This window comes from Mobula birostris, chromosome 15 (assembly GCF_030028105.1).
Source record: "Mobula birostris isolate sMobBir1 chromosome 15, sMobBir1.hap1, whole genome shotgun sequence".
NCBI lineage: Eukaryota > Metazoa > Chordata > Chondrichthyes > Myliobatiformes > Myliobatidae > Mobula > Mobula birostris.
The window spans coordinates 54615083-54641905 of NC_092384.1; the positions used below are offsets into that span (position 1 = coordinate 54615083).

Sequence of the window (26823 nt, forward strand, 5' to 3'; positions counted from 1 at the left end):
GAAATATTGAAGCAAAGTAAATATAGCAATAAAAAAGCAGATTTAATGATTTGAAAAAGACTTAATTATATCGACACACCTTGGTTCAATTATCTTTGGCCTGTAATTCTGTTACACCTAGAGATTACATTTGGCCTTGCTTGTCCATGTCCTTTCCTATCTCTGAGGCACTTGCACATCATCTGTAAATGTTTTGCATGGCGTAGGTCCTAATGAGTCACGGGACAATGGTATTGCCTAACAGCAGTGGTATTATGAAGAGAGTACAATGAGGAAAATGTGACGGCAAAGTATTATTGGAAATAATTGTGTCATAGGACATGCACACTATGTGACCAATGTATTAAAAAAAATTACAATTTTTCCAAAATTCCAAATTAGCCAAAAAAAAAACAACAAACTGCCTGTGAATAATCATGGGAAGATCAAGATGAGTTGATTGAATGTGGCATGCCGCTGTGGGCGGAATGAAATCAGAGCTAGACCTTGCATCCGTACCAAGCAAAGTGATGGAATAACAACCAGTCATGAGGAAATCTGCAGATGCTGTAATTTCAAGCAACACACATAAAAATTGCCGGTGAACGCAGCAGGCCAGGCAGCATCTATAGGAAGAGGTACAGTAGACGTTTCGGGCCGAGACCGTTCACCAGCAATTTAACAACCAATAACGGCTTAGGAATGGATCACTTATGAAAATTCCAGTTTTGACAATTCCATATCTTTGCTTAATCATATCAGTTAGTTAGAAATGGAGGGATGCCACTTTTAAGCTTAGGAATTAAAATAAATAATGAACTTAATAACACATCCTCCTTTATCAATAACTTTTGAAAGCAGTTAATTGACCAAAGCCTATTTAATACTAATATTAAAATATCACACCATTTCAATAAACATTAAATATTCTAAACTACATAAAACAAATCCTTGGAGGATTCAACAACCGAATCACTATTTTCCGGAATATCTTTCCTTAAAGGGGGAACCCATAACACTCTTCATATGGGTGTCCTGACTACTCACAGATGGGTAAGACCATGACAAGCCTCTTCTTTCAAAATGAGAGGGACAACTGAAAGGGCATTTTGCCTCCTCTGAAAATCCGTTTCTGCTTAATGATAATTATCCGCTTGCACCTAATAAAAATAATGTATGACATCTGGATATTTCAAATGATGGAGGAGGCCCAGAATAAACATGTGTTGAGACAGTCATACATCAGAAGCCTCAGAATTCTCTCCTGCCAGGAAAATAAATGTCATCATCTAAATACTACTGTATATTCTGGATCTACTTCAGACTAACTGAATAAAATCCACAAACACAACGCTATTTTTCACTCATATCCTTTCAAATTGCACACCTTTTTACGCAGTTGCTTGAGTGATTGTCATTTGAGTGAATAAATAATAAATGAGAGAAGAGGCCTGAGTGCCAGATGTGGCCGGAACAGGTCAAACAGGACAACAGTTATCGCAAAAATTTAGTGTCAAGGAAACATATGTTGCAGGAATGTGGCTGCAAGTAAAACTGTCCATCTCCATTGAAGTGCTACAATCTTTCATCGGAGAGCACAACTCAGAGACTATGTTTAAATTTTAAAGTTATATTTTTAATTTACCGCATCCATATGGTGTTCCTGGTTAACATGTCCTCGGAAGGGTGCCTTCACACCTCAGATGGATGCTTTTCTTTAAGTCCTGATTTAAGTTAATTTTCCAATCCTGCTGGCCAAGTATTCCACGTGTGCCCTTTTTTAGTGGGTCCGAGGCGCACGTGTCCGCCTTTAAAATGATGTCCATCTCCGACCAGCTGACACAGCAAGGTCAGCGTTGAAGCTATGGAAGAGTTTACAATCCTTTGTGTGTGCCAAACTGGAAGTTAATGGCAGCAATGGAAAAACCTTAAAGGCCAAGAGAACATACCTTTTTATTCTGTTGGCTTACTGAACTATATGTCAAGTGAGTAAATCAAGCTAACCTGTTGCTTTTTTTTTAAATTGGTGTGTCTCAATTGTACCACAGCACTTTTACTGTACTCTGATGCTATTGCTCTCTTGCACAGCTTTACAACGACAGGACAAATAAGTGACTCCAACAGTTAACTTTTATGACAAAATAAACAGCAGATTTTTCAAAAACAAAAATTAGGAGTGGGCAGAAAGTATGCCACAGGGCTTGGCCAAATATAAATTAATTTTGAATGAAAGGCACCAGTCAACTTATTTGTTTTTTGAATGGACATGCATTTGACAGACTACTTGGACTCCTAAGAACGAGTATAATGGACAGCACGTTCGTAGAGCATCTGCACAAGTTTGGTTTTTCAGTTTAACTACTTTGTAATAAAGATCAAAGGGAATACCAGCTTCATTGTACCACTGAGCTTTGAGTATAGCATGCAAACTAGGGAAGGTGCAGTACACATGTTCTCTCTAAAGTACCAGTAATCACACGAGAGCCAGTACTATTTAAGGTACCACATGTCGTATTGGATTGGCCATCATCCTATTCACAATGTTCTTGAAATACACCTCATTCTTTTACTTTATTGCTTGTGCCACTTCAAAAAGCCATCGTCTTACTGGTCCCCAGATCGTAAAGAGTTAAATTTAGGTTGATTAAATGACATTGCTTTTGCAAGTATAGGGAGGTTAGAAAGCCAGGTTAACCACATCTGACCTCTTGCACAGCTCCAGACATTAAAGTGTCAGTCTCAATCAAAGATCAGGCGTCAAAAATGATTACATTGCAGACCTGACATTACCCACACATAACAACAATCTGTTGTAGCACCATACATTATACTAAAGCCACACAGAAAACCTACCCAGAACACAACCCCACAGGAGCGTGGGGGTTATTTTTCTCTCTTTTGCATCTACATCAGTCAGCTAAAGTACTTTTGACATGGGCATCACATAAACTTCCATCTCACAGTGAAAAAAAATCCAAGAGCCAATTAGGTAATTATTAATTCATGCCATTTTCCGTAAGTCCCATGTTTTCAGCATCGTGTGCCTATAATACAATACCGTAAACTAATAAACTTTTGCCTGCCTTTCTCTCACTTATTAATAATAAAAATTCACTGCTGTGCAACACTTTAACCTTTTAATCACTGACTGCTGTTATCACTGTGGAGATGCTGGATATAATTCATTTGTTTATTGGCCTCGGCACCAATTTTCAACTAAAAATAGTTCAGGTTGCTTTCAGTAATGGCAAAAAGAACTGAGCTCTTCAAAAGGAAGGCAGCTTGTGTGATGACAGCTTACCACAAACAGAAATTTGGTTGGGCAGACTTGTGTGGGCTCTCACCTTGTACCTCCACAGCATCAGTGTAGGCCAAGTAATGGGTATGATTTTTGGCAGCTCCACGCCAGATCTCATTTTCGGTTTGAAGGTCAGGGAGGAAAGAAACCACTGCCATATATTGTCCATCTTGTTCAAGCAGACTCTGCTGAAAGGTATGTAAGGTTACCTGGATATAACCTGTTTCATTAAACAGTGCACTCATCTGTACCACTTAAATGTGCTGCTGGATACTCTCGTGGATTAAGTGCTTATGTGGAGAGTATTATAAATGAAGCTTGTTATGCTATCAGATGTTACTTGATGCAGTTACTTGAATGACTGCAGTTATGCAGATATTACATTCCTGTTGAATAGTTTAGGATATGAGAAGATTGAAATTTGAAAGATATTTGCACACTGTAAGTATAAATTTCATACTGCTATCCTTATGGTTTAGAAGGTAATAATATGGATAAAGGCATCCAGGGATAACCTGACCTATTTGCTTTGGATGAAACAGATGCTACAGAGCACAGAATAAGGGCACGTGAAGCAAAATGATTTTTGTTTAAAGGTGAGACAAGAACACGCAGGTAATAGAAAATAATGTAAATCATATTCAGATATTTATTCATCACAACTGCTACAGGAGAAGTCAGGAAAAAAAAATTGAACATCTCACAGCTCTAAGAGTTTTTCGTATGAAACGGAACACTAAAATTGTAAACGCAAGAGATTCTGCAGTTGTTGGAAATCCGGAGCAAGACACAGTAAAAAAAAATTCTGGAGGAACTCAGCAGGCCAGGCAGCATCTATGGAAAGGAATAAACAGTTGATTTTTTCCATCTGAGACTCATCTTAAGGACCGGAAATGGTCTTTTGCAGTCAGTGGCAAAAACCAATGCAAGAATAAAATAAAAGCTGACTGGTTCATATGGCAAACACATCTCTTTTGCATTTATCTCAACTCCCAATTAATTGCTACCAAGTAGAAACAAATGCTTTAATTGAGTGATTTTTTTTTAAACAAGTAGTGCTGAAGACATATTTAATAGGGGTACTTTTGCCAAATGAAGTGCAGGCCTAAAAATATCAAGGCCCTCCTGTGCTCCATCTGTGATTTACAGGAATTACACAACTCATGTTGTGTATTGTATCTCCCATTCCTACTATTACGGACTTTGTTATTTACTCACATGATAGACACGAATTGGATCAGATTGTGGATTCTTTTATGACCCTGACAATCAATGTTAATGGCATATCCGTCAACAGGCAGTATTTAAACTTTGGCGTAAGTTGGAAATGGGCACATTTTCCTTCCCAACTGGAACATTTCTGCAGCCAATGTATTAGAGATGGTCAGAGTCCAGATGATAGGGCTATTGAGCCAAGAAGTCACTATCTTTTTTTATACCAATAAGATTCCTTTTTCTAGAAGACTAAGTGGTAACTTATGTCCAGAATAATTTCTAACATATATGATCTGTGTGTCTATAGTGTCCCCATTACTTTCCAGCATAAGCATTTTGGTTGATTTAATTTTACTCCGTATAAAGCTATGTTTTTTAAATTACATCAAGAATGATGCATTTCTTATGTAATCTTTTAAGACAGAATTTCATCAATCACTTGTTACCTATTGGATTACTGGTATTTTGGTTGCACTTCAAATAAATCAATTTCAATATATGGCAAAAAATGAATATTAATCAGTCAGTATATTTTTATGAGTGGCATTATAATGTGAAATACAAAGATGAAATTCCTGCCATTAAACATGATTCAGAATACCAGATTTGACCAATAAAAGAGATATCTATATCATAAAAGCTTGCTTTGACGTCATATTTTTCTAGGGCATTATCAACCTGATTGTATAGAATGGGAAAGTGCTGGGAATTCAGACAGTGTTGTATAAAGCCAAAGGTTCAGAGAAAACTATGTCAATCAGGTACATCCTTATTCAGACATAACGCTTTCTTGGATTAAATTGTCTGAAGTGTTTAAAGTTTATTATTTATCTAGAGTGGAAATATTCTTCTCTACCACGCTCCAAGCATTCTACATCATTTATAAAGATGGCAGACCTCTTATTGATGTACGGCACTAATGATAAAAACTCAAACAATCTAACCCTTATGACATTTTCCTTCACGATTCTCTGCCTCTCAAAAGATTTTAGGTATCATCAATTAGGTTAATTTTTGCTGCGGAAATCATCTTGCATCTTTATTTATGGCTCTGTGGAAAAAATTACCCTTGAGTGATTTAATTGAATGTGAAGGCTATGGTATATTAGACAGCTTTAATACTCGTTACTTCTGATTTTGCAGTCTAGGTAGGTCATTAAACAGGCACCAGTGAATAGGATTCAAAAATCATACCTACATTGCATCTTCCTTCAAACGCCTCAGCTGTACAGTTAACTTGGCAATTTATATTTTTTTTTAAAAAATTGACAGTAGGAATGCTTTCAAGAGGTGAGTTTGTGTCTTGGTAGCTGCAACCTAGGGCTTCTTGCTCCTCAACAAAGGGACCCAATTTCAGATTCCATTTGCAGCTGATTTTCACACGAAAGGTTGCTTACTATTGCTGGCCTTGGCTATGCCATCACCGAGTGGAAGGGAAAATCTGACTGGTGAAATAAGACTGCATGGGACAAGGGGCCTAATCAATGGTGATTCATGCCGTATATGGAAAAATCCACAGATCTGATGTTTCTCCTCTCCCTCATCTAAAGTGCGGAGCAGAAGAGAGAAGACAGAAGGGATACGAAGTCTAAAAATGCCACTATAAACAGCTCTCAGTTTATATTAATTTGTTCTTATGTTTCTGCACTGCACTGCATGCTCATGTTGCAAGCAGCAGTCCAGCTTAACATACCATTTGCTGGCATATAAGCAGAGATTTAATGATACTCTTCGCTATTAAAAGATACTGGCTTGGCTTGTTCATTCTCTATGCCATCAGCAGCTGAGAGCAAAGTTAAAAATTCAATTTAGACAGGAGATCCTTTGAAAATAAATTATTGATAATGTATAGATCTGATAATTAAGGAGTGTAGAACAAAACCTAGTTAAAACCATAATAAGGAAGCTGGGTACTTGAAATTCAATTATAAGTATTTAAATAAATAATGCAATATATTTCTTTTAATGCGAAACAGTGATTTTTTATTCCTACATAGTATACTAGAGTGGCTCACAGAAAAAATGATAAAATAGCAAAATATTCTCAGGCAGATGTATTAGAAATTAAGTCTTGCAATGTCTTCCTTTTTTATGCTGGCCTGACAATTAAACTTGGGTCCTTTATTCATTTCTTCTTTATAGAGATTTTTTTAAAAAATAAAGCTCTGGACAGATTAGCATAAAAAAAAACTTTTCTCCCCATCATTTTTTTTGTCCACCTTACATCCTCTCTGTCCTTTCAGCTGTTTGTCCAGCCAGCTCATTGTATCACAGATGTATTCTGCACATCAAGCACTCAGAGAAGGAAAAATACTGCTGTTCAAGTAAAGATGCGCATGACCTATTTTTTCAATTTCAGTAATTAGGGAGGCATGGGGCCTGAAGGAATTATTCATGAATGCAGGAGCCCTGCTGTATACATTTATGTTAAACATGTCAAAGCCTATCGAAATCATGCCTGCCAGCACTATACACCATAAACACACTTCCATGACAACTTTCCTTTGCTTGCAGTCCATTAATACCATCTTTAATAGCTATTGCTCCCTTCCTCTCTCTCCAACTCAAATCAGAAACGGTCCATTTCACTAATCGCACAACGTTAGGTGAGCAACTCCAACCTTTAGGCCATGGTTTCATAAATATTTTATTTTTAGTACAGGAACTGGTGGAGAAGAATAGGGCACAGCAATGATTAGACACTTTCAGAGAGAGTTTGCTCTAAGAAACCTCTTTTATTAGTCGAGTAATCAATGGGTTTGCTGGTGCTACTTCCTAGCCTTACTATTAGTTTTCATTTTTCATGTTGCCCATTCATATATTCAGCCTTTGGTAACACTTCTGTTGAAATATCAAATGTGATGATAACCATCCAACACTATTTTAAAATATTAACCTGAAGAGCCTGCATTATTTTGCCTACACTAGCATTTCCTCATTTGTTCGCCAAGGAAGTGCATCAGCAAACCACCTTCAAAGGTGTTGCTTGCTGTGCCTATCTATTTCACCTCCCATATTATGATGCTTCAATCTGATATTCATTGTCCCTAGATAATGAAACACTAGCCATCTTTTATGATTATTTGCACCCTGTTGGTGAATTTTACCCTATTTTCTGACCAGGAAAGCTCACTATCTCCATTTACACATATTTGAACACAACTGCCATCTTTTTACTGAGGGTTGCCCTTTTTTTTCTGTAAAGCAAGAGACCTTGGTGAGGCTGAATTAGCAGTTTGGGTCACCTATCTACAGGGAAGATATCAACAAGCTTGAAAGGGTGCAAGGAAAATTTACAAGGACGTTGTCAGGACTTAAGGACCTGAGTGATAAGGAGAGGTTGCATAGATCAGGACTTTGTTCCCTAGAGCAGGAGAGAATGAGAGGAGATTTTATAGAGATACGCAGAATTATGAGGGGTATAGATAGGGTGAATGCTTGCAGGCCTTTTGCCCTTAGCTTGGGTGAAATGAGAACAAGGGGTCAAGCGTTTAGGATGAAAGGTGAAATATTTATGGCGAACTTGAGAGACAACTCTTCACTCGGAAGGTATTGCAAAAGCGTGGAAGAAACTGCCAGCAAGAGTGGTAGGTTCAGGTTCAGTTGTAACGTTTAAGCTGAGCTTGAATAGGTATTGTCTGAGAGAGTATGGAGGGATATGTCCAGGTGTAGGTAGATGATTTTAGAAGACCAGGTCAGTATGCACTATGTAGGCTAAAGGGGCTGTTTCTGTGCTGTAGTGTTCCATGACTCTATAAGTATGAAAAATTTATGGTATGAAATGATGGTCTGACATGATTAACTCAATACACCTAACTGGCATGGTCCATGTCCCTTCCATTCCTAGCAAGTGAACTATTTATCATACTTCATTTCCCTTTTTGAAAAAAAGGCCCTATTTTCATCTTTTAATTATTGTCCATTATGTAGAAGTTGACAACATCTGGTTTTTGATTTCTCTGCAAAGGAAATTGTGCGGAACTTCATTCATTCTTCATGAAAAAGAAACAAGGCGAACAGTGAGAAATGATAATTTTGGCAGTAAGAAAAGTTCAATATTTACCTCAATGCATATCAAAGACTCAAAATACATCATGACATTATATATAAAATTTTTACTCCCTAAATTAATTTTAATGATGTAGGCAGGTTCTCTCTAAAGGATCAAGTCAGTCAGCTAACTTCCAAAAATATTCTATTCAAGTTTACCAGTACTAACACCAGAACCAAATAAAATCTAGCCTTTTGGCCTGAAGCCAGAGTAGCTACACTGTAAATGCAGCAGCAGATGAGTTGTTTGGTGTTTTATAGACCAGTGCTATGCTATGTGAAAATAAAGCTGTAAACTTGTGTTAGCTCTCAGTGAACAATTGTTAGATTCATAATTATATTAAGTTGCAAAGCAAAATGCTTAAAATAGACTTGCAACTTGTGGCTGAATTACATATTATTCAAGGCTGGTATGATTTTATGTAATGCTACTGGTATTGGAAGTTAGATTGCAGTTCACCGAAAGCTAGTCCTGATCTCCAGTGCTGAGTAAATCTTAAATCCCTGAATGAAGACAGGAGTAGCTGATGCCTGTGTCTATGTGTCCCCAGTATTTCTGCTCTGTCAAAAGCTAGTCAACAGAGGAAGAATTTAAGAGAGTTTTGTTTGATTGCAATTTGACAATTTGCATCTTGCAATTTGAAAAGTTATGTGAAGAAACCTTGGGCTCCTCCTTATCCTGAAGGGGTTTGCTCTTAAAGATGGAAGCCTTGACTTTACCATATGGAAGTGATCTTAGGTCAGAACCTATGGCGATCTGTTGAGGATAGGGAAGCAATACTAGTAATTAAAAATAATTAAATGAAAATATAATTGATCCAGTAAAAGTATTATGTGTCACTGGTTTTGGGTTGTGAAAATCAGAGATTGTTACATCCTTCACCTTTTCACATGTTACCGCCACTGAATTTGGAATACTTATACAGTGGGCCATTTCATACCATGCCACCTCAGATGGATTCGGGACTTTGGAGCCATAGTTAAGTATCCTTATCAGGGGCATACAGGCTACATTTCATGTTCTGACTTCCATATTTACATGCACAGTAATCTCCTCAACCAATCAAATTGTAAATTGGCACTTTTTATGGACTCCTCACTATCAACTGACAAAGGAATGCCTTAGATGACAATTTATGGTATACAAAATGGTTATATACCAAGAAGCTGCTATTTGTATGGTATTGGCAAACATATACATTATTCATGAGCAGCTGAGTTGAATTCATGTGAATGTATGGAACAGGGGTAAATTTTGCACTCAAGATGTTAAAAATCTTAAGTATGTAACAAATCAAATAAAATACAACAATATTTGTGAAATTCAAATTGGACTGAAGGGAGATACCAAAGTGCAACATTTTTGTGGCACATTTCATGCAAAATAAAGAATGCAGATGAAAAGACCATCACAATAGTATTGTTTAGTTTATAATTTAACTAATCTTTAAATGCCCTAAAACTTCATAAATAGTTTCATTAAAGTAATGCCTCATTTTAATAAGGTTTTATTCATTTTTATGGTTTGATAAAGCAATTTTCATCTAAAAGAATTACTATGCAATAACAAAGCATTTTGTGTGAAAAACTAGTTATTATGGAAATTGTGTTATCAAAGAGTAATTTTTTGTATAACAAAATGAAGCCAGACACAAGTGGAAATTTAATAGAAGCGTGGCGTTGAAGTAAGCAGCCATATTACTGAGAATGCCAAGCTAATACTTTAGACCAATTTCAGATAAATTATTTTTTAAATTGATTGGAAATATTAACAAAAGCTGCCTTTATGCAAAATCCCAATCTACTTCAATAATGTTCTTTTGATTTGTAGCCATTCATTTTGAACATAGATTTCATTTTACTAAGGCTACTTTAAATCATATTGACTATGTAGTTATGACACTTTTTATTTAAAAAGTCTCTCAACTTTCGCTATATACATTTGAAACAATGAGCATTTAAATGTTTCATAAACTGAGAATCATTTTAAAGGTGGTGTTACTTTAGGTAATTTTCTGACACCTTGCCCATGATTATTATGCTATAACTGAACTCATCTCCATGTTGACATGTCCGCTTCCTGAGTAGAATGATGCATCAAGGTGCAAACACATCATTGGCAGCTTTATGGTTTAATTGTATTCCTGTGTACAATGTTATCCATGGAGAAAAATAAGGAAAGTTCTGAGGTGACTGAAATATCTTTGTTTCCAAAACTTCATTAAGAATAACTGTTTCAAGTTAAAGCATAATTCTAACAGCCCTTGCAGATGGCCAGTCTGTGACCTTCCATGCCTAATCTCATCAGCGAAGTCCTTAAAGTCATAACTCATTCAACGTAATACAAAGAACCACATAACTGCTTAGGGGTAAAATGCTTCATTGTCATCTGGCTATCCAACAAGTGACCCCCATACATTATGAATATCCTGACAAAATGATGAGACTGAATGCATTAGGCTGCATACAATCGAGAAAGTTTTAGATCCAAGCAACTTCAACTTCTCAAGGGTGGACTTGTGTTATTTCAATCATGTACACACGCACTTCAGCCTGTGTTTGTTTCGACTTATAGACTCACAGTAAATCCAAGTCTGAAATGCTGGATCGAGTTGTGTCCGTTCATATCAAATGCACATCAGTTTGGTGGGCTGATGCTCTTACCTTTGATTCTGAACCTCTTGTGTCCTTGCATAGGCCTATTACTTATAAGAAAACAAAATAGGCAACAAAAATTGCCTGTCACCTAAGCAGCATGTAGTGCTCTACCTGTTTCTTTGCTGGGTTCCTTCTCACTGCCACTGTCTTTGTCTTTGGTAGAATCTTCTGCTTCCTGCGTGGAGTCGTTAAGCCCTTCCACATCTTCATTGTTTTCTTCTGGAGGGAAGAGGAAAAATGTTAATGAAGAGTGTGCTTCTGAAGAAAGCAGAAGTACAAAGCAGAGAATGGGATATCCCACTTTGGCCACTAAGGGCTCCAAGCTGAACATGCAAATTCAGAACATTGCTGGGAGGACTGTAAGGAGAGCCTAACTGGCTTGTATCCAAAATAATCAACTTACTATGATGTTCATTTATATTTTATGCTAAACTACTGGAAGAGAAAACATTTAAGGCCCCTTTAAAAAGGAACAGTGTGTTCAGAAGAAGGGGATGATATAAAATATGTCCAACTCATCCTGAGTACTACAAGATTTTCAGTTCATGAGGAAACAGTTGTTTACGAGTCTGCCCATTTCCATCTTTGACCTATAGGTGTCACTCTAAGCAAGCAGACGCTTAAAGTCAACCTGTTCCCCGAGACAACCCCCACCACCCCCACTAACCTGTGCACATGGTAATAATATTCCTCACCATGGTGTCTGGATACCAGGCATGATACAATAAAAACAAACTGATTTAAAAAGAGAATCTTATAATGCTTTCTGCACGCACCATTTTGGACCACATCAATTAATCATATTAAAATCTGAGTTCCAGTGTAGGATTCCAATAGGCAGTCCCTGTGGTGACTTGGATATCCAGCTCTGATGGAATCCATCATATGAGAAGATATTTTACCACCTCTTACCCTGCTGTGCTGCATTGATTTTTAATAAGACTTTTCTTACCAAAGTAATCTACTTTGTGGCAGTTCTAAAAAAATATCTTTTTTTAAACCCTGGACTTTTAAAAAAAAACAAAGATCAAAGGATGCAAAAAAATAAATCAGGTTTGTAGAGAAAGCTGAGGTACCTAACATACCAATACCATCAAAAGCTAATACTGTATGAGGTAACTCAGGAAGGGCAAAGGTCGGTTGGCATCCGCATTTCATCTTTCGCTCATGCTTGTAAAATATCTGTGCTTCAGCCACAAGCGGGATATTATTCCTGGAGGCCCAAGTTGCCATCAGTCATTCAATTTCATTACACTGTGACAAGAATAACTAAGATCTTTTTGCAAAAAGAAACAAACAATTAACTATTCGTGAAAATAGCGTTTCTCCACTTGTGGATTTTAACTAGCAATTAATTGTAGTTTCAAAGTAAGGGTAATCACCTAATTTTTTGAGAAAAATATATAAAAAGAAATTGCTTTGTGGTTATTGAAGTGACAATCCTTGCGCCTTTTTATTGTAATAAAATGAGAAATGACGTGCACCGCTGGCAGGAGTGCGCTCAGAGACAATGAGTGCTGGCTTTCATGCTGTGATTCTTTCATGCATAGTCCAGGGTCTTTTTTTGATCTTGTGCACCTCTCCACCTCTACATATCTCACTACTGCTGTACCACAGTTACACTTTCTTGTAAAAAAAAACTGAGCATTCTGGCTGAACGTAATATACAGTCCCAGAAACTTCACTCTTTAAAAAAATACAATAACCACACAACAGTAATCTGCTGCACTAGGCCTTGTAAACAAGACCTTCAAACACAGGAGATGGAGGGGGAGGTTACTTCAAACAAAATGACCACAGTCTGTTAAGGTATCAAGCAGAAAGACTGTACCCACAGCTCTGGACTCTCTTACTTGCTGGTGCATCTTTTCAATAGTTCCTGGGACATGTTTCAGTTGAAAATAAGAATCCCAGACATGCCTCTCCTTACATCATTACTAAGTCTGACCTTAGACTGACCCCTGGAGCTGTTAGACTAATCTAAATGTGAATGAGCACTTTGTGCCAATGCTGTGAAGGGGCCGAATCCAGCAAACAGCAAAACTTTACACATCAACTTAATCACAAACAGCAGTGACTGGGGGCCCCAGAACAATGACAATCCTCCACTTCCCAAAGAATGAACAGTTTCTTCAATGCTTTAATGTAAGTCCTTATTAAGGACAATATGCAAAGTCAGGTCAGGTCAGGTCAGGTCAGGTTAGCTGATTGAGATTTTTGCTCATTAAGTTCCCCAGCTGTTCGGTGAGAAAAGAAAGTAAGTATTCTTGAGGCTCCTTGGCATAACTTTTGAAGAACTTAACAGCAGCTGCAACAACCTCATCAGAGATAATGTAACCTGTGTAAACATGATCAGATTGTTTTGTCAGACGAGCCATACAGTGAACTGGATGGCCCCAAAATTGTCCCAAGTAAAACTATTTTGCATCTCTCTCTCTCTCTGCAGGTATTTCACAGTGCAGCTTTCGATTGCCCCCTCCATCGGTTTTATCTACATGCTATCAAGTCAGCCGAGCCGTAGACTAGGATGCAGCGGGCATTACATTACACAAAGGCGGGTGAAAGGGCGATTCCATGGTCTGAGAAGTACATCACGAGGAGTAGAGTACGGTGATCGGGAGTGGGGGGGGTGGGGGTGGGTGGAGTGTGAGGTGAAAGATGGGGACAATGAGCTTTATGAAGGAATTTATCACAGGGGCTGGTGAGTGAGAGCTTGTGCATTGATTCACAAATTCTATATACAAGACATTCTCTGTAAAATAAATCATAGGTATGAGGAAGTTTGTATGGATTCACAACTGCTCTGGTGAAAAGCTGACTGGGTTAAGAGATAGATCAATATACTGTACACTACCAGTGAGTGCATTTGAATTTCCTTTTGATCTGAAAATCAGGTATAATTAAACCAAAATATGAATCGAAGTCTGAGGAGGAACACGTTTCATGGAAATGGACCGTGCCTTAAATAATTTAGTGCCTTAAATAAACAGTAGTGTGGGCACAATTCATCCATGAAGTTCAAGTCAAGTCAGCCTCAAAAAAGGTGCAGGTAAAACTGACTTGAGTTTTGCACAGTTTCAGTGCACCTTCCCTTCTGCAAAAGGTGGTGTACTTTAACGACTTGCAGAATTGTTACTGTGCTGGATACCAACACTCAGTCCAATACTGTATATCCGTACCGGCTCCTTGCAGATCAATCCTGCTATTCTGCTACTTCTCAAGTTTTGTAACCTTCAAATATCAAATTCCTGTTGAAAACCACAAATGAAGCTGCGTGCACTACAACGCCTGTGTAAATGACAAGTTTCCTTGCACCATCCCGAGAGTTTTGTCAATTATTTTAAGTATGTCCTTGACCCCTCCATTAATGCAAGTAGATTCTATGTACCCTATGAACAATCACTTTTATACATTCCTACCCTTTTTACTCCAGGGTAGAGATTCCAGAAGCTCTAGTCTATGATTATAATTGAGATCCCTTGCCATGGAACAAGAGGTGCATTCTGGTATTGGTCACTTCCCCAGGTCATTCTTTGGAGTTCTGACTACAAACATTATTGGGTGGCTTGATTCAGAGATCAAGCTCCCCATTTCTTGAAGTCCTTAATTTTCAGCTGAGGGAGGTGTTAAGCAAGTGTGCAGAGAAGGAGGGAAGTTAGTGTTACAGTCACAGCAGTACGTTGCCGCTCAGGTTTTATTGATCTGGTCCGCATTGGGAAAAGCCCGACAAGAGATCAGCTGCCAACCAGCTCAGTTACTTGCAATCCCTGCTAGAGCCCAGGGTAACAGGAAAATACTAATCACTTTGAAAAGTCGAACTGGAAACCGAATGGCAACTCCCCACACCTCAGTATAAAATAATAATGGAAGGCTTGAAGATTTGCATTGAAAAGCTGCCATTTAAATTTAAGTAGTTAACCTGCACAACATTCATGCACAGAACAGCAAATAAATATGCTGATTGAGGGTCCCGAATTCGGTATGAATCATGGACTTCACTATACTGTCACTTCTGTGGACTCAAATCTACTTAGTGCTGATGCCAAACTCATAGTTCAATTGCACCTTCAGCTTAATCGTACAGGAGGAATCTCATTAAAGCAGTGGAATAGATGGTAATATTTCAAACAGTTAGTTCAAAAGTCAGCTTGATGTTGGAGTGGGTGAAACATCAACTTTTCATCTCTGCGTCTGTGTTCAAATTCAGCCCAGCTCAGATGAATGGATTGGAAGTACCCAAAAAGGACATGGATAACAAGGTTTTATTAATACTCCAGTATACTTCATGTTGACCTTCAAGAAACACATTCTCAAGTGCAAATCTCAATGGCTAATATCTTTAAAGAGTCAACAGAGTGAACTGCTGAATGCATCAAAGCAAAAAATAGGATACAAAAGTACATATAATGCTGTTTTAGGATGGAGAATACAAAAGCAAAAAATAACAAATGCACCCAAAACACTGTTCCCCCATGAGTGACAATATGTACTCTCCCCTTCCGCTATTCCCCACTTTGAGCTTGTACTTCTTCTCACAATCCTATTAGGGTCCCCTCCCTTTTCCCTTTCCCTTATTGTCCACTCTCCTCTCCTATCAGGTTCTTTCTTCTCCAATCCTTGACCTTTCCCATCCACTTGGCTTCACCAATCACCTTCCAGCTAAGCTCACCCCCCCCTCATTTAATTCAGGCATCTCCACACTTTCCTCTCAGTCCTGAAGAGGGTTCTCGGCCCGAAACGTTGACTGGTTGCTCCTTTCTAGAGATGCTGCCTGGCCTGTTGAGTTCCTCCAGCATTTTTTACGTGTGCATATTCAGCATCAGCAGATTTTCTCGTGTTTGTGATACACTCCACACTTCTTAATCAAACCAAGGGAGGCACTTAGCCCATCCAGTTGGTCCCATTTGTCTTATTCTCACCCTTTGGGACGTGGAAGGAAAACAGAGCACCTGGAGGGGATTCCCACGTGGTCTCAAAGAAACTTTGCAAACTCCCCACAGGCAGTGTCCAAGGTCAGGTTCAAAACCGAGTCTCTGAGGCAATGAGTTATGACTACCTTGAGCTTTGTAATTGGAATGTGGTGTCAACTATTTGTGTTTTTGCTGCGCAGTAGGTTATGTTATGTGAGGATCCAATAAGTAAATGGATTGTGTCCCCATTACTACAATTAAAAGGATGAGAAAATGGGGTTGGATTCTTTATTTCACTCCCCTATCCAGACACCTCATCTTGCTTTTTACCATAAAGACATTGAATTCATCAGCATAGCTCAACCCAATGGCATCTTACTGTGTCATTCTAAGAACAAGCCCTATTCATTTCTAACCTCTGAAAGACTCACATTTGGGTGCAACCTTTTGGGTGCCGAAGACCCATTGGTGTCAGTGAATTGCTTAGCCAAAGAGGAAATCACAGCTCTGTCAGGAAGGTTGGTGTGATCATCATTCCTGGTCACCTTATTCCCCCTTCTTAGCTGTGTGAGAAGCTGCAGCTCACCAAATGTTACCTTTGCTAACTTCTCCTGTCTTTTAGAATGAATATTCTTGTGCTGCATTGGCCAACAGCTTTATACATTCATTAGCCAGAGGAGCCTTGACATCTTTTAGTGGAATTTAAATAATTTAAACTGACAAATTTTCCACTGAAGTGTTGACTCCTTACAGATTTTGTGATGAATAAGCTGACGAGCCTCTAGTTTGAAACCAGCCACAATAACTTCCTCCCTTTTATAGAAAATATCTTGATTGACTTATCATTCCCTGACAACCACATTTCCAGGAATTATATTTTGATGAATGGAATGAGAATTTTACCATCCCTGGGTCACTTCAGCATTAACTTAGTGCTTACTAAATGGACAAATGAGACCACGATTTAACATACAAAATGTACGGTGGAAACAATGGCAAGTTTATTGCAGATGCTGATGTTAGTGTGAAAGTCATTCAGCAAATTGAGGCAAGATTAAGATTCTGCTTGGTTAACTGGTCTAGTGCTGATCAATTTGATCCAAAGCACTATCAAACTTTCAAACCAGAATCTTGACTTCAAACTCTATTATTATGAAGTAAGCATACTGCTGCTAATAAAAGTTTTATTGAACAATGCAAGGACCTATTTATAATCTGAATATGTTACTATTTTGCTGTTCAACTGCCTTACATCCACCCAGAGAGTTGTGTTGATGTGGGGGAAGCTGAAGAGCAAAACATGAGATATGAGTCCCAATCCCACGGATCGTACGTTGCTCTCTAAATAGATCAAGTACTCTTTCCCTTGCTTTATTTCATCTCCAAGATGCACTCTAGTTTTACCCTCTTTATTCCAAGTCAAAAATGGGGAAAGGAGGAACAATGACATTCACTTGTTGAGGGGATAAACATTTGGTCCCATGGCTCAATGAGGTGGCATACCCCGCCTGGTTAGCTTCACCACACTATTATCATCAGTTGTTGGAAGCTTCGGCCCTTTTCCAACAATTGCGACTAAAATTCTTCAAACCAAATGACAAGATAATATAAAAGATGGGCATGTTGTGAGATTCTCTGCAGCAAATTTTGAGTCATTGTTTATCTTGGAAAGGGGATTTAAAAAGCTGAACTCACATGGACAGTTTCTCCTTTTTTTTGCTATTTGTTTGAGTGCATGCATTGCAATTAAAACTGGTTTGTGGTGAACTGTATCTGCAGGGGATGAGCTATTAACAAAGGGATCTGACAGTTTCAGGTTGATGATTTTTATTCCAAATGAAAAATCAATATGTTTTCTGGGTTATACATATTCAGAATGGGCTGATATCTCCATCATAATGGAAAATTGGTGTCCTGTTACCTCTTGTCTTGCCCTATCTGTACCAGTGCATTTTCCAATCCACTGGCAAATATTTCAACATGATTTGATTGCAGCTCATGACAGTGTTAAATGTCCTCAGCCCAAAGTACACTTCAAGTAGCTGAGCGATGCCAGCCTTTGGGTAGTGTTTCATGCTCATTGCGCAGAAAATAGCCTGCAGGAAGAGCGATGAGATATCTGCCTCACAGTCCTGGAGGAAATGCCATCAACTTTGGTGTATTTTTGTGACGCAAATGTGCACTCTGACCATTTTAGCCAGGGTCACCGTGACAGATTTTCATCAAAGGCTTTCTGTTATTTGTAAACCATGGGCTTATGTTGTGCAAGGCAGCAGCTTCAAGGATACCTATTTCCTGTGGTATGATGCAGATCTGTGCAAGTGCTATGAAAAATATACACACAATGGTCACATTAGTTAGTACCTACAGTACTTAATAAAGTGGCCATTAAGCATATGTTTATATTCTTCTGCTGCTGTAGCCCATCCACTTCAAGGTTTGATGTGTTGTGTGTTCAGAGATGTTCTTCAGCATATCACTGTTGTAATGCATGGTTATGTGTGTTACTGTTAGCTGGAACCAGTCTGGCCATTCTCCTCTGAATTCTCTGATTAACAAGGCATTTTTGCTCAAAAAACTGCCACTCAGTGGATTTTTTTTTTTGTTTTTCTCACCATTCTCTGTAAACTCTAGAGACGGTTATGCGTGAAAATCCCATGAGATCAGCAGTTTCTGACATACTCAAGGCATCCCTACCTGGCACCAACAATCAATCATGGTCAAAGTCACTTAGATCACATTTTCCCCCCATTCTGATGTTTGGTCTCAACAACAACTGAACCTCATGACCATGTTTGCATGCTTTTATGCATTGAGTTGCTGCCACACAATTGGCTGATTAGGTATTTGCATTAATGAGGTGTACAGCTGTAGCTAATAAAGTGGGCACTGACTGTACATTTACACACTTTCTTCAGTAATAATCTATCTGGATTCTGCCCATGCCACTTTACCTTTCTTTTTAAAAAAGAACCAAGAGATCCCCTCTTTTATTTCCCCCTTATTCCCACTTCCATTCAACTCTGTATATTCTACAACGGCAGACAGACAAACAATATTCTTTCCCTGGTGTTGTGAGCAAGGACCCAGGTGATTCCTAGTTCTACGTCTCTTCCTTCATGAAGGACTGCCCTGATTCTTCCCATTTCATTCATCTTTCAATATTTTCACTGATCGCCGAGGTGCTTTCCATTTTTACTTGGCAGCACAGTTTTAAGTCTTCAGTGCATTTGGATGTGTCTCGTTTATTCTCTGGTCCAGCTCGCATTCCATATGCATGAAAAACATTGCTAACCAGCTGAAATTTTAACTCCAATTTATGGTATTTTCATTTTTAGCTTTGCCAACATGTCAATCCTGACTTCAGGCTGGCTCCGTCCATACACAAGGAGAGAAACCCCACCCATGCTGGAAGTATGGAAGGGGAAAAGCTGGACATCTGGTTCATCTACCTGTTGTGCTATCCCCTCATTTTCTGATCTTGTTTGCCGTTTGCAGAAATCTGCTGAAGAATGGCTCATTTAACTCAAGTCTTACAGTTTCTGAATTTTAGTCAATGTTCTCAGTCCTTTCGAGAAACCATTAGCAGCCTTTATTTTTCACTCTGTTGTGCTGGAAACTAATACAACATGCAATCAGATTAAATGGACAGCCTATCACATCAATTAAATGTCATAATCTTAAAACTAAACATGGAAGATGTGCCAATTCACAAGATACCTGCAAGCACTTGCCTCTCATTATACTTAATAAAAGTGTTTGACTAATTCCATAAAATGCACTCTAACCCTTGTTTTTGTTCATTGTGATTTCTTAGTATGTCTGATTAAGTCACTTGAAAATTATCCAACTTAGAGAACAAGGAGACCACCGTAAATAAAGAGGGTACCTGTGTATGAGGATTAGTCATATTTTGATGAAATAGGCCACAGAATTGTAAAAGGGAAAAGGTCACCATAAACATTTTTGCTGTACACTTGCATGGGCTACTGCGGTCAAATAGTAAGCAATGTTTTTCTGCATATCTCTTGCTGCCTCTCTGGACCCTAGATCACTGATTTGCTAATTTCAGCATCAAGAGTTATCAAAGGTGCAATAAATGAATCTGATGGAAATGTTTAAATAGATATTTGATTATGCTCTGCAATTTTAAGACAGTTTGTGTTGAAGGATGGTAGGCCTGGAGAACAGTGACGATTCTGTTTGACAGTTTCAGGAGTTCCTGGTGACATATAACATGACAGAGTTTAAATCCCTACCACTTTGCTTCAATGGCAGGTCTCACCTCAGTCACATCAATACAACTTTTATCCTTCTAAAGGCCACACTGTTTGTGGCCTGAGAGAGTCTGTAATCAGTGTTAGTTTGAGTACAGATTTGCTCTTGGGACTGTTTGTACTATGAGCTGATCCATTTTCTTATTGGATCATTACAAAATGAAATCTACTGTATAATAACAGTATAAATGCATGAGTCTGATTCTGATTACAGGCTGTCCCTCAAGTAACAAGTGGTTAATATCACATGTCCAGAAGTCAATTTTGTCCCAAATTGGAAAATACACAAAAATCACTCAATATGGTAACCAAACACTTAGTGGCCACTCTATTAGGTACAGGAGGGGACCCTAATTTGGTCTTCTGCTGCTGTAGCCCATCCAGTTCAAGGTTCAATGTGTTGTACATTCAGAGGTGCTCTTCCACAGCCACTACTATAAGACCACAAGGCCACTATTGTAATGTACAGTTATTGTCACCTTCCTGTTAGCTTGAACCAGTCAGGCCATTCTCCTCTGACCTCTCTCATTAACAAGCCATTTTTGCCCACAGAACTGCTGCTCGCTGGATACTTTTTGTTTTTCACACCATTCTCTGTAAACTCTTGAGACCCAGGAGATCAGCAGTTTCTGAGATACTCAAATCACCCCGTCTAGCACCAACAATAACTTCACGTGCTGTACATTCAGAGATGCTCTTCTGCACACCACTGTTGAAAGACCGTAAGGCCACTATTGTAATGCATGGTTATTCGATTTATTGTCACCTTCCTCAGATCACATTTTTTTCCCATTCTGCTAATGTGGCCACTGCGTGGACATCCATACTTCCACAGGATTGTAATGAGTGGCATCAAAGCATGTAAACCTGATAACAGGAATTACTAAAAGTGAATCATTATCACTGAGATACATCATGAAATGTGTTGTTCTGTGGCAGCAGTGCAGTTCAGGACATAAAAATTAATATAAATTACAACAATAAATAAATGAACAGGGCTAAAGAGGAATAGTGAGGAAGAATTCATGGGTTCATGGACTGGTTCAGAAATCTGATGGCAAAAGGGAAGAAGCCATTTCAAAAATGTTGAGTGATGTTCTTCAGGCTCCAATGCCCCTCCATGATGGTAGTAACGAGGAAAGGGCATTCCTGGGTGGTGAGGGTCTTTCATGATGGACACCACCTTCCTGAGATACAGCTTTTTGAAGGTGTCCTTAATGATGGGGAGGCTTGTGCCTGTCATCAATCTGGCTGAGTCTATAACCCCTGCAGCCTCTTTTGAGAGAACCAGTTCTGTCATCAGCAGGATTGAACCTGTGTGCACACATCAACATTTTGAATCTAATAATATGGAAGCACATTCAGTCAGCTGTTCAGGACACAGGGATAGTCTCTATACAGCTCAATCATCGGCTTTCACTGAGAGACCAAGTGTTTGCTGTATTTCTTATTTTTCACTGTTCTAGTCTGCTTTAACATATTCATTATTTCATTGTATTGATTATTCAATGATGTTGGGCATTGAAGTTTGCACTTGAGAATGTGTTGCTAGAAGATTAAGATTAAGAACACTGGAGTAGTAATTAAATAGTGTGATGGCTGTGTGTACAGTCTTGCCAAACAAGACAAACTCGACACATAAGGACAAAAGTGACAATCCAGCTCATATATTACAGACTCTATCATTCAATACTAACGCACACAAGGAGAGCTCTTCTGCTTGCTAATCCACAAATGTATTCTTTATGATTTTTTGAGAATTAATAATAAAGGAACATGATGTTTGTAGCTGCCACCTGCCCAAACCTTTAACCCTTATTTCAGCCCTTAGTCATCCTGAATAAATTAGTCAACAGCTGGGTATTTCACCTCCACATCTCCACCAGCACTGTGCTTCCAACTACCCATCTCTAATGCACTTACACCCAAATTAAGAACCTTGCATGAGGTGCATCATATTATTCCCAATCAGCTCTCAACATTCAAACTGGACACTATTTAACGCAAAGCTGTTATATATATTTTAGGAATGCTTGAAATGCTCTACTACTCAACAATCCCAACAGTGAGATTCACTTAAACTTAATGGCACAAAATGTTTAATGTGACGTATAAGCAGTGGGCTGTCATCACCATGGCAACACACTTCATACAAAGAAGAGTGCTTGGTGATAAGGATAATGACACCATACTATTGTTATTCATCTGACTGTGATGCTTGAGACAGACTTTATTTTATAAAATAAAAACAGCACTTGCACTCAAAAACTAAAAATGACAACGGAAGAAAATTTGGGGCTGCAGCATGTATGATTTCCACTAGGCTGGAATCCTCTGGGGATTTGCTCCTGGTATTTTCAAAGCCAGCTGGCTGAGTACCTGAGCTTGTTCAAAGCTTACCAAGTGCCGCTCTAAAAGGGCAAATGAAAGGTCAGATCACTTGCAGCCACAGTATATCAAAGATGCACTGTTCAAGAGTGGAGGGAAATAAACGCACCCCACTCCAGAAAGAGTTAAAACTAAGATAGTTTTCTTACAAGTGCACAATGCCCATTGTTCTGTCTGTATACCTGTGGGTTATTTTCTAGCAGTTGGTGTATAATGTTTGAGAATCAAATGAAAAAAGAGAAAATAATTAACTTTCAAGTTTCAGCACATCTGTCCAAGTATATTCTTAGTGGAGCAGAGATGGTGAGTTTAGTAATCATATATCAATGTCAAAACCTTAGCAGACAACCCTCTCTATTTTCCTGCTTTATATGACTTATTGCCTGTTTGATAATTTCATCAGATTATAAATTCTTGAGACATTCCAGTGAAAGCACAAGAATAGGAATGAAGCTACAGACTTCTCTTACTGATATTTTATGATTTTCAAATTACCCACGTTCATCGTTCAGTAACTTTTGTGTGATCTTCTCATATACAGTAGGTGCTAACATAGCTGCTTTGCAAATTGTCCAGGTATATGCTTCAGCATAACAAGTCTTTTTCCACTGGAACAATGTATGCTTGATAGTACTTTGGTCACTTCAAGTAACAAACTTCCAAAATAGTAAGACAGTGTCTAAGCACATTACTGCAAAATTAGGATGATCTGACAGCATAATCTAATGGTTCCCCCCCACTTCAATATTGTAGAGAATATTTACTCTTTACCTCTCAATGAAGCCCAATCTTAATCACACTTAACTAATGCTTTGTGAATACATTTACAGAAAAGTACCATATGAATTTATCCATTTTTGAAAACAAAATGCAGAAATGATGAGTATTTTTTATTAAATGTGAGAGCTAGAGAAATGTTGATGTTCAAATGGACTTGGGCTCTCTCATACATGCATCACTGGAAGCTCATATTGAGGTGCAATTAGAAACGTAAATGGTATGTTGGGTTGTTGGTGTAGTGGCATCCACACCGGACTTCAAAGTGAGTGGTCCTGGGTTCAAATCCAGCCAGCTCCTTCCACACCTTCCATCCATGCTGGGTTGAGCATCGAACTAGTAACTCGGCCTCATAAAAAAACAGACAAATGCTAAAGAAACAGCAAAGCTGCCACCCAAAGTGCCACAAGACTTGGAAAGGAACATCAATGACAACAATAAATATAATTCTAAAGACCTTATTGTGACTCCACTCGGACTATAGCGTACGATTTTAAGGCCTTTATCTATGGATGGATATACTGGCTTTAAAAGAATGCTGCAGCCAAGATTCTTCAGTCTTTTCTTGAGATGTACCTATGATATATCTAACATATTAGCAGCAATTGAGTATGTTAGGTCTCTTCGCTGAGCGTTCCAAAAAATGAGCGGTTGAAACACAAGACTCTTAGAAGGCTCAACAAGGACAATGCTTCTGCTCTCTGTGAAGAGCAAAACTTGGGATCAATGTCAAAATAAAGGGAAATTACTCAGGACCAAGAGGGAGAATTTTTTTCATTGCGAAATTGATCAATCCGTAACTAAGGACTAAGTAGGCTCAGTTATTGAATGCTTCCAAAACAAAGTATTCTACAGATTTTTTGGATATTGGAAGAATCAAGGATATGGGGACAGGAGAGGAAAACAATGATGAAGTAAGAGATCAGTCAGGATCCTGCTGAATAGCAGAGTCGTTGAGGGATTTTGCAGTTACCCTTGTTTCTCATATTCTGAAGTTCCGAAATTGTTTAAAGCCACATTTTGTTTGTGCTGTTTGTGGCACTCATTTCTAACATGCAGTTACAATGTAGATACTGACATTTCAAAAAATAAGCTTGCTGGATTCCTCCAGTTTAGCATTTTGAAAGCTCTTGAGCATCTCTTAGTTAACTCAAGCTTCAACACATCTGCAGATCCGCATTATCTTGGGCATACAATAGTTTCCCTAGCCTTGATTCGTTTACATCTAGGAGCACAGCTCTCTGAGATAGTACCGAACTGTTTATTTTTTTTCCTTCATCTTTCAATATCGAGAAATACTGTTTCTTATTATAGTTCAAAATGAATGCAACTTATTACTTTGAACAAAATGTTAATATACATGTCCTTTCACTTAAGGTTTTCAGCTGTTAAGAAAGAAACTTGGCTCATTATATGACTGGAAATTAAACTCCATCTTGACAAGGTAAGAAAATGCAATTATGTGACAAGTAATGGAGAGTTGGAATAAATATTGTTTTGGATTGGCAGTCTGAACAAGCTGCTTATTTCAGTATTAGTGGTTCAGCTGTTTATGCTCCATGTCAATGGCATGGATATAGTAATCATAAAGGCAAGGTCTAAGTCTGCTGATTTTACAAGCATGCCTGGTATAGGAATGCACAAGAGTGAAAGGGGTCTTTAAAAGGATCTAGAAAGGTCAAATGAAGGGGCAAGAAAACAACAGATGGACTACAATGAGAAGGAATGAGGCAATTCAGTAACAACACTTAAAAGACATTTGGACAGGTACATGGCTAGGAAAGATTTGGAGGGATATAGGTCAAATGCTGGCAAATGGGGCTTGCTTAGATTGCCATCTTGATCAGGATGGATGTGTTGGGATGAAGAGCTTGCTTCCTTGTCATATGATTCTATGACTAACTCTTCCATTGATTAGAAAAATATAAATGTGGAGTTTAAAAATGTGGATATGAAAAGGGCCTGGTAGATGTTGCACATGAGTCGCAGGTAACAGGGAGGTAACTACAGTGTATCAGCTTCACTGTGAAAGGACTACAACACTAGAATAAAGAATGCTTACTGGAAATATAAGGGGCTTTGGCAAAATAACGTGGATTATGAGCTAGGGTTTTAGCAACTCAAAGAATATGCTTGCCTGTGTGTATGCAATGAGGACCAATTTTTGGATTGAGGTGATTGTCATGAGTGGAGAGGTTGAGCGGACCAGCTCAATATTTTCCAGAAAAATTAAGAGTTGATTTCTTCGAAACACAGAATATTCCTAAAGTACAAGGTATTAACATGATGTTTCTCCAGCTTACAAATTTAGAATTGACCTTATGGTTTCAGAACAAGAGCCATTCACCATTCCTTTTGACTTTTGGAAATTTTCAGAGGTCTGCAAACACTTAATCAACAAACATTTATTCAAAGATCAACAGATTTCTGGACACTAACTGGACCAAGGGATTTGTGGGCTGGGGTGGAGGCAAAAATATTATGATTTAAATTGTATGTTGTAGAAACTCAAATGCCCTGCTTCTGTTCCTATTCTGTATACCTTTTTGTCCATTTACACAACAAAATGAACAAGAAACATGGCCACACAGCATACCACAGGAAGGACCTGTTTTTATCCCACCTGACATTGCATAGCACCAGACTGGATTCTAAACAGAACAATCTAATATGATGCAGTTGAACAATGAACTAATAAAGAGAAATGCAATGTAAATGACAATAAGCACATTCCAAACAACGTGCGAAAAGGAGTCAATTGAATGAGATAGTCAGGGCTCTAAAAAATGATAAGAGGAGTGAGGGCAGAACGATTAATGCGAAGTTCGTGGCTACTTACAAGCTAAGGCATTCAAAATGGTCATGACAGATCCATTCACACCTATACAAGATGTGAAAAATTTAAGCATATATTAGATAGAGGTTATTTTCAAGATACTTTTAATCCAGCCATTAAATTAGGTTCCACTATGGTATTAACAGGCTAATTTATGTTGGAATTAACAAGAAGTTGCTCGGTTTTTTTTGAAATTCAAGGATAATAAGCAAATTTCACTATGATACAAATGGTCCTTTTTAATTTTAATAATTTGAATAATTATTTATTCATGATGTTGTACGTTTTTTCTTATTCAGTGTATATGGATATACACTCTAAACCATTTATATGCAAATCTTATCTAAGGAAATTCCAGAGATAAGCACATTTTCACCAAGTCCTAATTTGTTCCACAGAGCCTGTATATCTAGCCCTACTATACGTAAAGCTAAT

At 38.3% G+C, this 26823-nt stretch overlaps 1 protein-coding gene across 1 annotated transcript in view; it reads right to left on the reverse strand.

Annotated features, from left to right (window-relative positions):
• Nucleotides 1-26823, reverse strand: part of zfhx3b (zinc finger homeobox 3b) — a 452880-nt gene that overhangs the window by 68939 nt on the left and 357118 nt on the right. The window contains exon 5 of the mRNA XM_072279832.1: nucleotides 11312-11419. Coding sequence (XP_072135933.1) covers nucleotides 11312-11419 — 108 coding nt within the window. The remainder of the gene's footprint in view (nucleotides 1-11311; nucleotides 11420-26823) is intronic.